Raw genomic sequence first — 15,031 nt, 5'->3', positions numbered from 1 at the left:
TTAATCAGTTCTTAAGGAAATATTACACCCTTATCTTACATCAGACATAAAAATGCAACCAAACCAGTTATTAAATTTGTGCGTGTAATTGGAACTCAAAAATTCCACAGAATTTTCAGTCCTCTTCATAGACCCCACCTTCTGTCCTAGCCCAAATTCAATCACACAGGATTGGTGGAAGATGTGCACTCTCCTTCTCCTGATCTCTAGTGGGCAACATTTTTTCCCACCAATCCCTTTGGCCAATACAGATAAAGAACAAGCCATGAACTTTGTCTCTCCCAGTTCATACCTCTATACAACTGTGATCATCCTCCACTGCAACATAACCACACCCCTGCTAACTTCCTGGAATTGCTGACCTTCAACCTCATGTTACCTTCACTTTCTAGGCCCCTTCCCATAAACACAAACATCTTGGCAAAGAAAAGAATAGCTGTCCACAACCTTAAAGACAGATCTGGATTTGATTCCCCTTCCTACTGCCAATGGCTTCACCCCTGCCATGATGAACCACAGTGGTTACATGACAGAAGATATCTGCCAACTGTCTGAACCTCCCATCTTCAAGCTGCTACAGTGATCCCTTTCCCAAAGTCCTGCGTAGTCTCCAGTCCCCACTCAAATTCCTAGGAACATATGAGAAACTTTCTCACAAATCTGTAGCACTCCTCATGCCAGCTACCCCACACACCCACCTTCTAGATGCCTCCTCAGATCCACACACCTAACCACTTTGGTTGCTCTATTGTAGCTGACTACTGTGTTCTCATGGAAAGAATCTCAGCTGTTGTTCACTGACAACTTCAGCATATTGCCTACAGTACACCTTCTCATTTGAAGAACACAAACCACTTCCTTCATCTCCTCTTATCTGTCACCACCCTAGTACCACTAGGATACCAACTCGGCAGTATTGACACCACCACCTTTTACACATACCCAATGCATTCAAGCACTACCTCTCTCAATGATGTTGCAACTCCTAACCTTCAGTACTAAGTACTTGTAAACCTGACCAATTATACACTGACTCGAAATCTTTTGTCCTTCAAGGGGAAGATACACAAACAAATCTTCAGTGCAGCCATAGGCATTACACCTTTGTATACCATGCTATACATGAGCAGTTTATAGGAACTATACCTAGCTACTTAAGATCCTAAAATCTTTGGTTCAAGTTCATTGATCATATCTACAGTACATGATCAGGACCAAGACACACTATCCTCATTCTTCCATGGCTTCGACATCTTCTCCTTATCTGCTTCACCCAGTCCTCCTCGTCCTACATATCGCGTTTCTGGATGTTGACCTCTACCTCTAATAACCTCTATGCATATCAAACTCATTAACCATCAACAATACCTGCAGTTTGATGGCTGCCATCCATTCTGTAATATAATTCCTCTCCCATATAGTCCGGCCAACTCTTGCACATTGTGACATTGTGCTGAAGGTCTTCCTCTCCCATACAGTCTGGCCATTCCTTACGGAGTATGCTGAAGGTCTTCCTAAGGCCTCCACAAACAGGCAGCATCCTTCATAGTTCAGAAACAGCTCTCTTGTGCCATATCCTTCAGGCACCCTCACAAACCAGATAAGACTTACCAAGCGGGAAAGCGCCGGCAGACACCTGTGTGTCTGGTGTCTGTGTATGTGCGGATGGATGTGTGTGTGTGTGTGTGTGTGTGTGTGCGCGAGTGTACACCTGTCCTTTTTTTCCCCTAAGGGAAGTCTTTCCGCTCCCGGGATTGGAATGACTCCTTACCCTCTCCCTTAAAACCCACATCCTTTCGTCTTTCCCTCTCCTTCCTGAAGAAGCAACCATCGGTTGCGAAAGCTAGTAATTCTGTGTGTGTGTTTGTGTGTTTTGTTCATGTGCCTGTCTGCCGGCACTTTCCCGCTTGGTAAGTCTTGGAATCTTTGTTTTTATTATATTTTTCCCATGTGGAAGTTTCTTTATATATATATATATTAAAAATAAAGATTCCAAGACTTACCAAGCGGGAAAGCGCCGGCAGACAGGCACATGAACAAAACACACAAACACACACACACTGTGTGTGTGTTTGTGTGTTTTGTTCATGTGCCTGTCTGCCGGCGCTTTCCCGCTTGGTAAGTCTTGGAATCTTTATTTTTAATATATTTTTCCCATGTGGAAGTTTCTTTCTGTTATATATATATATATATATATATGTGTGTGTGTGTGTGTGTGTGTGTTTATTTAAGGCCTTCACAGACAGGCATCATCCTTCAAACCTCGTTCAGAAACAGGTCTCTTGTAGCATATCCTGCAGGCTCCCTCAGAAACCAGATGCAAAGGATCATCCCAGTCATTACGCAGTATCACACCAGACTGGAACTACTTAACTGCAGCCTTCACTGGGGCTTTGAATATTAGGAACATCCTGCCCACAATCCTTCCCATCCCTCCCAAAGTGGTGTTCTGTTGTCACCCAACCTATGAAAGATCCTGGTTCATCCTTATGGTACATCTTCTCCTAAACATGGAATTCTGTGCAGAGGATATCCACAGTAATAACTACTTTGTGGATATGCCCACAGGTACATCTATAGGCATCTAATAACAATAAAAGTTAAAGAATGGTACCATAATAATGATTTTTGTCTATTAGTATTATATGTGAACAATTATTATTATTATTATTAGGTATTGTTGAAGTCACTATTGTTACGCATTTGGAATGGTGTTTCACTATGTTATCTTCAATGTACAGTATTTTGGGAAATATGACACAAATAATGCTGGTGTAAAATCAGTGAATGTATCAATGTACCTTTTAAATATATTTACAAGAACACAATGTAACATTTACTACACTGAAAAGCATAGCACATTAACATGACTCCACAAAATGGTGAATGAATGTACATTCCATAAGTGAGCTATATGACAGACTTTGAACAATATGCAATATGTAGCAACAACATGATTTCATTGAGTTCCCAGTGTTGAGAAAAACTTCCACAGAAAATTTCACATGACCCATTTCATGAAATATGCATAAAAGTGTAACTTAGGGAATGCATCAAGAACATGGTTGGCTATACTTTATTAAAATGTGGCTGTGGTTGGCTTCTATATTGTTAGTCAATGAAATGTAAATTACAAGATCTGACTTCAGAAGACAAAAATTCAGGTCAGAGACAGGACTTCCATTAGTGTCCCAGCATAGTGAATGATTTAAAATGGTTCATAATGTTTAATATCCACAAATATGAATTAAAGACTTGTGGAAGCAAATGATAAGGCAGCTGCGGATGTGGATTTCACTTCTCTTAACTGCACAGACCTTTAGTTATGTCCCTGTGGAAGACCAAGACATGAAATCTGTCCCACGCACGCACCCTTTGCATCCTATTCCAGTTCCATCACAGGCGTATCATAACCCATAAGAGGTAGAGCTACCATGAAATGAAAGTTGTCATGCCATATACCAGGTCTCCTGTAATTAATGCATAGTATCTTATGTGTGCATGACGACCAACCACTTAACCACCAAAATGAATAGCTGATAGCACACTGCACCCAAGAGCAGATGTGACAAGTTGGGGACAGAACACTCAGTACTGCAGGACCTCAAAATTATCATTCTCAGATAATAGACCCATCTGATGCACAAAATTGTGATACTAGAGGAAAAATCTGTGGAAGTAACATCAGTTAGCAAAATGTGAACCAGCTCTATCCTGACTAAAATGAAGATGCCTGCTCAATCACTGGCATCGCTCTTTCGAGAGAAACTAGATCAGACAGACAGAGAACTGCATGTAAATCTGGAAGGACGGGGTGTCGCATTTTGTCCATTGTTTCCAATGGGTCCAAAAGATAAGAATGGATAACAGTGCTTTTATTTTTGGCTTTTGAAATTTATATATCAACTGAAAATATTAAAGTAATGTATAATGCTGCAATGTAAATCTTTTCACTCCACGCCCTTGTGGTGTTTTGCATGCTTGTATTTTGCCATGTTTCTTCATGCTGTGTAAGTTATGCTATTTGTGAAGACTCTCAGTCACTGCTGCACAAGAACTCTCCGTGGAACCAATCACCAATGTGTATTTAGTGTGGACAGCAAAATTCCCCTTGGTGTGTGAACTGCTCCATTCGAAAACAAGAAAGAAATATAGAGGATAACAAAATCTTTGACTTCACTTTGTGCTTTGATGCAAAGAAAAAGTATGGATATCTACATACAGTTCCAGTGACAAAAAAATTTGTGAACACAGTAACTAAGCTCCTGTCTATAGCAAGGATAAAGACACCCTCAATGTCAGGGTCCTTGTGGCCATATGAATACATATTTTTGTGAGGAGGACAGGATGCCTTCCTCCTATGTTCCCACTACACCTGCATCACAGCTCCCTACCCCCTGCCAGTAGAGTCCTCCTCAAGCAGCATCCCTAAGGAGATGTTACTTTCCTCTGCAACGACTCTTGTCAAAAGTGGACACAGATCTGCCAGCTCCAGCATTGCTTGAGGACATTAAATCTTAAAACATCAGAACAACTGCTGTAGAGATCAATGCCTTTTCTCACAGGTGGAGGACAATTTGCATTGTATCTATGGTTGCCAGACAGTAATGAATATACTTGGCATCTAGTTAGATGGCAGTGTTCATACTGATCCTGTTGTTATTCCAGAACACTTTGTGGCACAGTGCGATCGAACATCTGCAACTGATGATTAGTTATATGCTTCCTTCTGTGTGAAAGACGGGTAGAGGACAACAGCCTCTCCTTTATTACAAAATGTCTTGAACCGTATAATGCTCCTTTCAGTAAATTCAAACTCATCGGCACTCTGGTTCTTGGCCACAATATGTCATTGGGACCTGATCGAATCCACAGTCAAATACTATACCTATATGTGGAGTCAACATATGCTTATAGCCTTTAATTGTGTCTGGTATGAGGGTGAGCTCCTAACCCAGTGGAGAGAGTGCACAATTGTCCTAGTCTTGAAGCCAGATGAAAATCTGAATGAGATGGACACTGATAGATCCATGAAGCTTACAGATATAAGTTGCTTGCTTGCTTGAATGAATGGTGAACTGGCACCTGTGTCAGTTTGTTGAGACAAGACATCTTTTGCCCAATTCCCAGTATGGATTTTTAGAGGGCTGGTGCACACTGACCACTTAATTTGCCTGGAGTCCATTATAAGAATAGGTTTCTCGTGTTGCCGACATCTAATTCCTGTCTTCTTTGGACGTAAGAAATGCCTATGATGCCTCAGGGCATTACCTTGTCCTTATACCACACTGGGTGAGTGAGATTTCAGAGGACCTCCTGATTTTTGTCCAGAATTTTCTACTGTTCAGTTGTTGCACATTCCGAGGTGGGGCACCCTTCAGTACCCTCCAAGCACAGAGAATGAAGTCTCACCGGGAATGATGTCATTTATTATATGGCTACCAGTTTATGTGCTTTGATGCACCATCTCCAGGCCTTAACTGACACAGGGTTAACACCATCTATATAAACGATTCATCAGTGGCCAACATCTATACTACCTGTTAACAGTGATGTTGTCTCTCCAACTATCAACTGACAGGGACAACATTCAAAACAGAATGTCTGTTCTGAATGTATCTTCACTCAGTTGATAGTTGATGGTTGGAGAGACAACATTGCTACTACAGGTAGTCTTCAAAACTCAGTTACTAATGTTGGCCTATGATGAACCGTGACACAGATGGTAACACCCTCAGCGTCAGTTAAGGCCTGAAGATGGTGCACTGAAACACTGACACTAGTAGTCATATAATAAATGACATTATAAGGATAGCTGTAGATGTTCCATTTTATTACATAAGTGAACGGCCGAAGTCCCTCAGACCTCCAATCACAAACACGGACATACAAAAATATTGAAGCATTGGTGCTTAGGGTCTTGCCATCTTTATATGGTGTAGACTTGTATTTACTACAGTTATTCAATCTTACATGTTGCTGCACATGAGCTGCAGGGCACTGTGAGTGAAACACAGTCTTGGGCTTTCAACCATGACTACCAAATTTTCACTGCCAATGTAGAAATGTTAATCCATACACAGAACTGTATCATCATAATGAAATGCTCAATATGATAGTGTCATACTGTCATCTTGCTTTTTGGGAATTTTATTTGATGCCCAGTGTACATGGTTGCCAGATATTCCCCAGCGTAAAAAGAAGTGCCTGTTCAAATTTGGCAATCTGCACTGCCACACCCACTCCACAGAATGCAGAGCACTCCACCTTCTTGCATCTTTACAAAGCCTTTGTCTTATCTCGGCCTTATTATTGGAGTCTGGCTTATGAATTGGACACACCTTTGCTGTTATGGATACTGAAACCAGTGCACCATTGCAGGATCCAACTTGTGACTGGTGCCCAGTGAAGAGTCTCCTGGCCAAGGATGGGATTCCTCCTTTTACAAAGCATATACCACCAATTACTAGTGAATCATGCAATAAATGTCCTCTGCTATCCTAAATGCACAAATCACCGTGTTGTTTTCCCCAGTATGGGAACATGAACAGTAAAATCTCTTGTGTGAACTACATTCTTTTCCATATACTGAATTGTGTGGTCTAACTCTTATCCCTTTATGTTTCTCAAGAGAGTATGTGGCCAGGAAACAAAGTGATGTTACCAACTAAGTAATTTGTTGTTGTTGTGGTCTTCAGTCCTGAAACTGGTTTGATGCAGCTCTCCATGCTACTCTATCCTGTGCAAGCCTCTTTATCTCCCAATACCCACTGCAACCTACATCCTTCTGAATCTGCGTAGTGTAGTCATCTCTTGGTCTCCCTCTATGATTTTTACCCTCCACGCTGCCCTCCAATACTAAATTGGTGATCCCTTGATGCCTCAGAACATGTCCTACCAACCGATCCCTTCTTCTGGTCAAGTTGTGCCACAAACTTCTCTTCTCCCCAATCCTATTCAATACTTCCTCATTAGTTATGTGATCTACCCATCTAATCTTCAGCATTCTTCTGTAGCACCACATTTCGAAAGCTTCTATTCTCTTCTTGTCCAAACTATTTATCGTCCATGTTTCACTTCCATACATGGCTACACTCCATACAAATACATTCAGAAATGTCTTCCTGACACTTAAATCTATACTCGATGTTAACAAATTTCTCTTCTTCAGAAACGCTTTCCTTGCCATTGCCAGTCTACATTTTATATCCTCTCTACTTCGACCATCATCAGTTATTTTGCTCCCCAAATAGCAAAACTCCTTTACTACTTTAAGCGTCTCATTTCCTAGTCTAATACCCTCAACATTACCCGACTTAATTTGACTACATTCCATTATCCTAGTTTTGCTTTTGTTGATATTCATCTTATATCCTCCATTCAAGACACTATCCATTCCGTTCAACTGCTCTTCCAAGTCCTTTGCTGTCTCTGACAGAACTACAATGTCATCGGCGAACCTCAAAGTTTGTATTTCTTCTCCATTGATTTTAATACATACTCCGAATTTTTCTTTTGATTCCTTCACTGCTTGCTCAATATAGAGATTGAATAACATCGGGGAGAGGCTACAACCCTGTCTCACTCCCTTCCCAACCACTGCTTCCTTTTCATACCCCTCGACTATTATAATTGCCATCTGGTTTCTGTACAAATTGTAAATAGCCTTTCATTCCCTGTATTTTACCCCTGCCACCTACAGAATTTGAAAGAGAGTATTCCAGTCAACATAGGTAGGCAGTAGGTGAATACATCACTCCTACACTCCTATAGGGTCTGCGATGACAAAATTACATTAATTACAGCACACACAGAGGCATTTATGCAGTCATTTGTCCCACGCTTGATACCTGGTTGGAACGAAAGAAACCCATAACATGTGCTATCATGCTAAGTACCCTCCATCAGGAACTTCAAAATGGTTTGCAGAGTGTGTATGTAGATCGAGATGTTGAAGCACTTTTTTTTTACTTGTCATGGATGTTTCAAGATATATATGTGGATTGAAGTAATGTTTTATCAATGTTTTATCAGTATTTAGCAGAATGTTAGTGCTATAAATTTTAATAGTTAGCCTGTAAATACTTTTGGATTAAAGGAGACCACTCACCGGAAAGTAGAAGTGTTGAATCATTGATAGGCAGATGCATAAAGAAAGTAAAAAACTTGCTAGCTTTTGGAGTAAGCCTTTTTAGAGCCAGAGTGCAAAGACACACACACATTGGTGGAAAAAAAATACTTCACAAGTTAATTTGACATGGATATGATGGACAGATGGTTAAAAATTTCTGACAATCTATATTTGAAACATCCTGTAAAGTTAAAACTGTGTGCCAGTCCTGGACTCAAAGCTGAGACCTTCCCCATTTGCAGACAAGTGCTCTAGTGACTGATATATCTGAACAGAACTCATGACCCCCCTCCCCTCCTTCCCAGCTTTACTACCAATATCTCATTTCCTACCTTCCAAACTTCACACTTCACAGAAGTTCTGCTGCATACCTTGTGGGAGTAGCACTCCTGGAAGAAAGGATATTGCAGAGACATGGCTTAGACATAGTCTAAGAGAATTTTCCCAAAATAAATTTTAATTCTGTTGGGGCATGTGCACTGATTATGCTACAGAGTGAAAATTCATTCTAGAAACAATATCATAGGCTGAGGCTTAGCTGCATGCAGTGTCTTTTCTTCCAGGAGTGCTACTTCTTCAAGGTGTGCAGGAGAAGGTAGGTGATGAGATACTGGTGGAAAGGAAGCTGTGAGGGGGCTCACAAGTCATCCTTTGATGTCTCAGCTGGCAGAGCGCTTGTCTGTGAAAGGCGAAGATCTCAGGTTCAAGTCATGGTCCAGCACACAGTTTTAATCTTCGAAGAAGTTTCAAATCAGTGCACTCTCCACATCAGAGTAAAAATTCAATGTGGAAACAAATCAGTAGGTCAATGATTCAATTCCAAATAGGTGGTAGGATTTTTTTCTGTCATATATTATTACTTTCATCCCTGGTAAAGACTTGTTTATGTAAAATAATCACTGTTGTACTGTTTACATGCAGTGTAGATTCTGCCAATCTAATCTTGATTTTTATGGGCTGTGGACTTCTTGAATAGTATTTGGACTCTGCTGTGTGTATCTTTGACAGTATCTGGCTACTGACTCAATCTTATACAAACAGTTTCTGTTCCAGTGATTTAGTTCATACCACAAAAACATGCATGATTTGGACTTTGTATATTTCCCATTTGTGAGAACTGCCTGTATTTGCACTTTGAAACTGATCTAGTCCTTAGCTAATAAATGGTATTTCAAACCAGCAATTTTTTTAGCTCTAAGTATTCATATTATGCCTTTTCAGATCTAAGGATAGTTATGATTTATTATGAAACTGTACAAAAATGGATTGTCAGTCTTAAAATGCATACACAGACATCTTGCACTAGTGGCTATTAATTAAAATCATCAGTTGCATTTAACAGGAGATTCACAATCATTATTTCCATTCACAGAGGCTTCATCAGACATTTATTTGATGTTCTTTGTAGGCCTGCCCCACCCTTGGGATCTTCATTCATCTAATGTGCGCCCCACGCAATAGTGCATTTACCATTCACCAGTAGGCTGTAGGCAAGGACCTTGAATATAAAAAAAGGAATCACCTTATCAACTTCAAGCTAGATGTACTTGTTCATTTACATTTCACTAATTGTTATTATTATTAATTATTATTATACTGCCACTGAGAGTCAACATTTTACAAACATAAATATTATGAGGAGGATTCGATAAGTAAAGAAACACATTTGTTTCTTGGCCAATTTTTGTTTAAAAAAGTTTTAATTTTCTTTGTGCTTAAACATTCTGCTGTCATCTCATATATTTTCAGTCTGGTAGATGGCAGCACTACACTGAGGCGATAAAAGTCATGTATACTACGTAATGTCGTGTCAGATTTCAGTTTGCCCGGCTTAGTGCAGCAACTCAATGTGGCATGCACTTAACAAGTTGTTGGAAGTGCTCTGCAGAAGTGTTGCTGGTGCAGGATTTTGTTCATGAACGGACCTCTCGATCATGTCCCTCAAGTAAGAACAAAGGAATGTGAGTCCAATATGCTAACCACTGTGTCACCTCACTTGGTATGTCCAATAAGTGTTCAATGGGATTCATTTTGGGCATTCTGACTGGCTAAATCATTCTCTCAAATTGTCCAGAATGTTCTTTAAGCCAGTCACAAACAATTGTGGCCCAGTGACATGGTACATTGTCATCCATGAAAATTCTATCATTGGGTAGGAACATGAAGTCCACGGAGAGCTGAAAAATGGCCTCCAAGTAGCCGAACATAACAGTTTCCAGTCAACGACCAGTTACATGTAATGTAAACACATCCCAAAACATTATGGAGCCACCACCAATGTGCATAATGCCTTGTTGACAACTTTGATCCATGGTTTCGTAGAGTCTGTGTCCCAATGGAACCCTACAATCAGCTCTTACATACTGAAATTAGGAGTCATCTGACCAGGCCACAGTTTTTCAGTCATCTAGGGTCCAAGTGATGTGCTCGTGAGCTCAGGAAAGGCACTGCAGGGGATGTCGTGTGATTAGCAAAGACACTTTCATCAGTCATCTACTGCAGTAGCCCATTAATGCCAAATTTTGCCACACTGTCATAATGGATACATTCGTCATACATCCTATGTTAATTTCTGCAGTTCTTTGAAGCAGTGTTGTATGTCTGTTAGCACTGGCGACTCTACACAAACACCACTGCTCTTGATCATTAAATGAAAGCCATTGGCCACTGTATTGTCCATGTTGAGAGTTAATGCCTGAATTCTCAGCACATTCTTGACACTGTGGATCTCAGTATATTGAAGGTCCCTAACAATTTCCAAAACGGAATGTCTCCTACATCTAGCACCAACTACCATTCCATGTTTAAAGTCTGTTAATTTCTGTCGTGCAATCATAATCATGTCGGAAATCTTTTCATGAGTCACCTCTACTAATGCACTGCCATTTTATACCTTGTCGTCATGACACTGCTGCCATCTGTATATGTGCATATAATTATCCCATGACTTTTGTGACCTCAGTGTATAAGCAACTGACAAAATGGCACCTGCAACCTTAGGAAAATTCCAAGCAAGGAAGAGTTACTGAATTTCTTTTAGCAGAAAATCAGACAATAACAGATATTCACAATCATTTACATAATGTCTACAGACACTGGGCATTGTATAAAATCATGTGAGAATACTGGGCAGAGCTTCTGTCATCAACAGAACAAGGAGAATGAAATCTGTCAATATCTCACATGCAGGCATATCACACTTAACTTTGACACCTGGAATGTTGCAATGTGCAGATACTATTATTCAAGACAACTGGCAAATAACAATCAAGCAACTCAGTGCTCAACTTGACACATCTGTTGGTAGTGCTGACTCACTTGTTAACCTATTAGCTTATTTAGAGATTTGTGCTCAGTGGGTCCCTCGAAACATAACTGCAGAACATAAAGAGGAAAGTAGGAACATCTGTGCTGAATTGCTTCCACTTTGAGACAGATGGGGATGATTGTCAAACATTGTCACAGGCAATGAAACATGTATTCACTATTTTAAACCTGAAATGAATCAGCAGTCCACGGAATGGTGCCAAACAATGTTTTCTTTGAAGTAGTAGTTTCGAACAATACCCTCAGCTCATAGTCATGGCTACAGTCTTCTGGGACTCTGAAGGGGATATTCTGTTTGATGTCCTCCCTCATGGTCAAATGATCAACTTCAAAGTCTATTCATAGACTCGTAGCAATTGAAGAAACAAATACAGCATGTTCATGGCCTCAAAAGTGAGACTGCACTTCCCGTTCTTCATGATTATGCAAGGCCACGCCAAGTCTGCACACTGAAGAGGAGATCACAAAGCATAAGTGGACTGTTCTCGCTCACTTGTCCTACAGCTCATGTCTCGCACCTTCTGATTCCAGCTTTGTGGCTCACTGAAGGACTGACTTCACTGAAAGCAGTACAGCAATGATGGGTAAATTAATGGATCAACAAGAATTAGGCTGAGACACAGGCCAATAGAGTGACGTCATGACAGCATATGAGCTTTCACATTAAGGTGGTATTAGGCTATACAGCTGAACAAAGATTACATTGAAACACATGGCTTAATAGCCACAGAATTGGGGAACAATATTTAAACAGCAAATAAAACTGTTGTACTTTGAGAAAATATGTGTTCCATTACATATTGAATAACCATAGTAAATATTATGCATTTTCAAATTTCTTGAGGGTTCTGCTGCTTTACAAAATTTACTGCTCTGGCTTCAGATAATATGGTATGCCAATTGTTGTTCTGACTGAGTCACACTTTATCTTTCTGTAAGCAAAGAGTGCTCTAAAGACAACAAGGTGACATTGAAAATGTGTGTGGTTATTGTATAAGTTGAGCTGTTGGTATAGTAAATAAAATAGAAAGAAACTTCCACGTGGGAAAAATATATTCCCGCTTGGTAAGTCTTGGTATCTTTGTTTTTAATATATGTTGGTATAGTAATTCAGATATGGAAACTTGTGGTCAGCTGAGAGTTGTGCATATTGACAAGATGATTTAAGGTTTGAAAAAATTTTCTATAGAGGCTTTTGATGCAAGTGTCCTGCTATTGTAAACAAGCCCATGAATATAAAGCACTCACATGCCAGATTGCGGAGTGTGGCTGGTATTCTGAGACTGACATATGAGCGTTTAGCAAAGACATACTGAGCCACCATTCATAGGACCATAGTGGTGTCCTTCCTGTTGTGTTGTCCAGACTTGATTTCCAGCAGAGTACTATCTACCTCCACATCTCTTGCATTGTCCAAGAAATTTTCCATGAACAGCCTTTACTCGTATACTTTCAATTAGAATAATAAAATTCCTTGTCATGATTGCTGTAGGTGTTGCAACTTCAGTATGAAGCATACATCCCAATGGCAGAAAAAGTACTCAAACAGATATGTGAAGATATCAGGCAGAAGTGGAAAGTAGAAAATATTGCTATATATCACAGGTAAAATAACTAGAAAATTTTGTTTTACCATTTAGATGCTAAATAATGTACAGTTCTAACAAGCAAGCTTTTCTCTCAGCTGAAATATGTATAGCTCACCGCTTTATTTTTCAGACTAGGCACTGTCCCTGTCAAAGAAGCAAGTATTGTAATAGCCACTTCATCACCTCATCGAGCTGCTTCTCTTGAAGCTACTCATTTTGCTATTGATGCAGTGAAAGCTAAGGTTCCAATATGGAAGAAAGAAATATATGTTTCAGATGAACCACAGTGGAAAGAAAACACAGAATGTGCATGGAAGAAATCCTGATATAGTGTAACCTCAACTATGTTACAATTATTTTCAATTGTTAATTAACTGGGAATTGTGTGAAAGTACTGTAGGAAACACTTTGAATTATGTAGCTAATGGGAAACAAAATATGTAGATATTGGTGGTGGTTTTAGTGTTCTATGCTTGATGATTATGTTCTGTGTGAACTTTTGAGATCATTGAAGTAATTAGCTCCAAGCAGTAAATATACTGCATCTGCATGATTTATGTAAACCATAGAAAACAATTAGTGTGTTATATTGCTCTATTTTGTTTTTGAATAGCTATTTATGTATAATTACAGTCTCTGTCATTTAACAAATTTTGCTTTGTGGATTGATATATTCATAGCATGAATTATTTAGTGTGATGGACATCTCCTAGTCACATGATTGATAGCACTGCTTCATTAATAATATTGATTTCACTATTTTATCAGAAAAGTGTTAAAGTATATTTTGTGGAAAAAAGTTTTTTTTTCTAGATTACAACTGCATAAAGTTTAAAACTGTTTAAAAATGGCAGAAATAAATGATTTGACAGTAATAATTCTATTGGTATGTATTATGCAAGTACCCTTCCCCAAGAAAAATACGCTGATGAGCCAGAACATTATAAGCACTTGCTTAATAAATAGTGTGTTGGTCCACCTATGGAATGCACTGCAGCAGCAGTTCTGTAGGTAGGTATTCAAAAAGTCCTTGGTAGTTTTCTGGAGGTATGTGGCACCAGATATGTATGCATAGATCAAGCAGTTCCCGCAAATTACAGGCTCATGGTTTGTGGGTGTAGATCTGGTGCAGGACTGCATCCCAGATGTTTTCCATTGGGTTCGGAACAAGCAAATTTGGTGGACAAGTCAATGTCAGCTCACTGTCACACTCCCCAACCACTGGAGCACAGTTCTGGCCTTGTGATATGGAAAGTTAGCCTGCTGGAAGATGCCATCACTATCAGGAAAGACGTGAAGCATGAAAGGGTGCAGGTGGTTTGCAAAAATATTCATATAGTGAACAGCTACCTCAGTGCCTTCAATTATCACTACAGGTTTCATGGAAGCCCAGGTGAATGTACCCCACCAGCGCCTACATCCATGATGCTGTATTTTTGAGCATCTGTTTTGGTTGGATGATATCATATTCAGACACAACCACCAACCTGGTGTAAAAAGAACGTGATCTGACCAGACAGCATGTTTCCTTTGATCAACAGTCTCACCTCTATGTTCTTGGACCCATTTGAATCATAACTGATGGTGTCACTGGGTCAACATGGGAACACACAGGGGTTTTCTTTTGCAAAGCATCATGTTCATCATTGGTTGTTGAACAGTGCCAAAACACATGCACCTTCACCTGCATTGGCCTTTGTCATCACATTGTCCACCGATTGCTGCCTATCCTGCTTTATGGAATGGTCCAACCTCTAACCTTCATGTTCTGTGATGAGGCATATGGACATCCAATACCATGTCACCTACTCATGGTTTCACCATCCTTCAAACACTTTCCACAGTTGGTCACAACACTAACACACAAACAACTTCGCTGTTTCTGAGATGCTTGTTAGTATGTGCCAGGCCATAACAAATAGTCATTGTCAAAGGTGATTATTTCAGTGGATTTTTCCCACCTATGGCCCTTAGCATTGCTACA

At 39.9% G+C, this 15,031-nt stretch overlaps 1 protein-coding gene across 2 annotated transcripts in view; it reads left to right on the top strand.

Moving 5' to 3' along the window:
• LOC126365911 (molybdopterin synthase catalytic subunit-like) overlaps positions 1 to 13,925 on the top strand; it is an 89,816-nt gene extending 75,891 nt beyond the window's left edge. For both annotated transcript variants that reach the window (XM_050008646.1, XM_050008647.1), the window contains exons 3-4: positions 12,951 to 13,063; positions 13,178 to 13,925. In XM_050008646.1, the coding sequence (XP_049864603.1) occupies positions 12,951 to 13,063; positions 13,178 to 13,373 (309 nt within the window). In that variant the 3' untranslated portion in view covers positions 13,374 to 13,925. The remainder of the gene's footprint in view (positions 1 to 12,950; positions 13,064 to 13,177) is intronic.
• The last annotated feature ends 1,106 nt before the right edge of the window (positions 13,926 to 15,031 follow it).

The sequence above is a fragment of the Schistocerca gregaria genome, chromosome 4 (genome assembly GCF_023897955.1).
Source record: "Schistocerca gregaria isolate iqSchGreg1 chromosome 4, iqSchGreg1.2, whole genome shotgun sequence".
NCBI classification, from domain to species: domain Eukaryota; kingdom Metazoa; phylum Arthropoda; class Insecta; order Orthoptera; family Acrididae; genus Schistocerca; species Schistocerca gregaria.
Note: the sequence above shows the minus strand (reverse complement) of the source record. Positions and strands in the feature narration are given on the sequence as shown.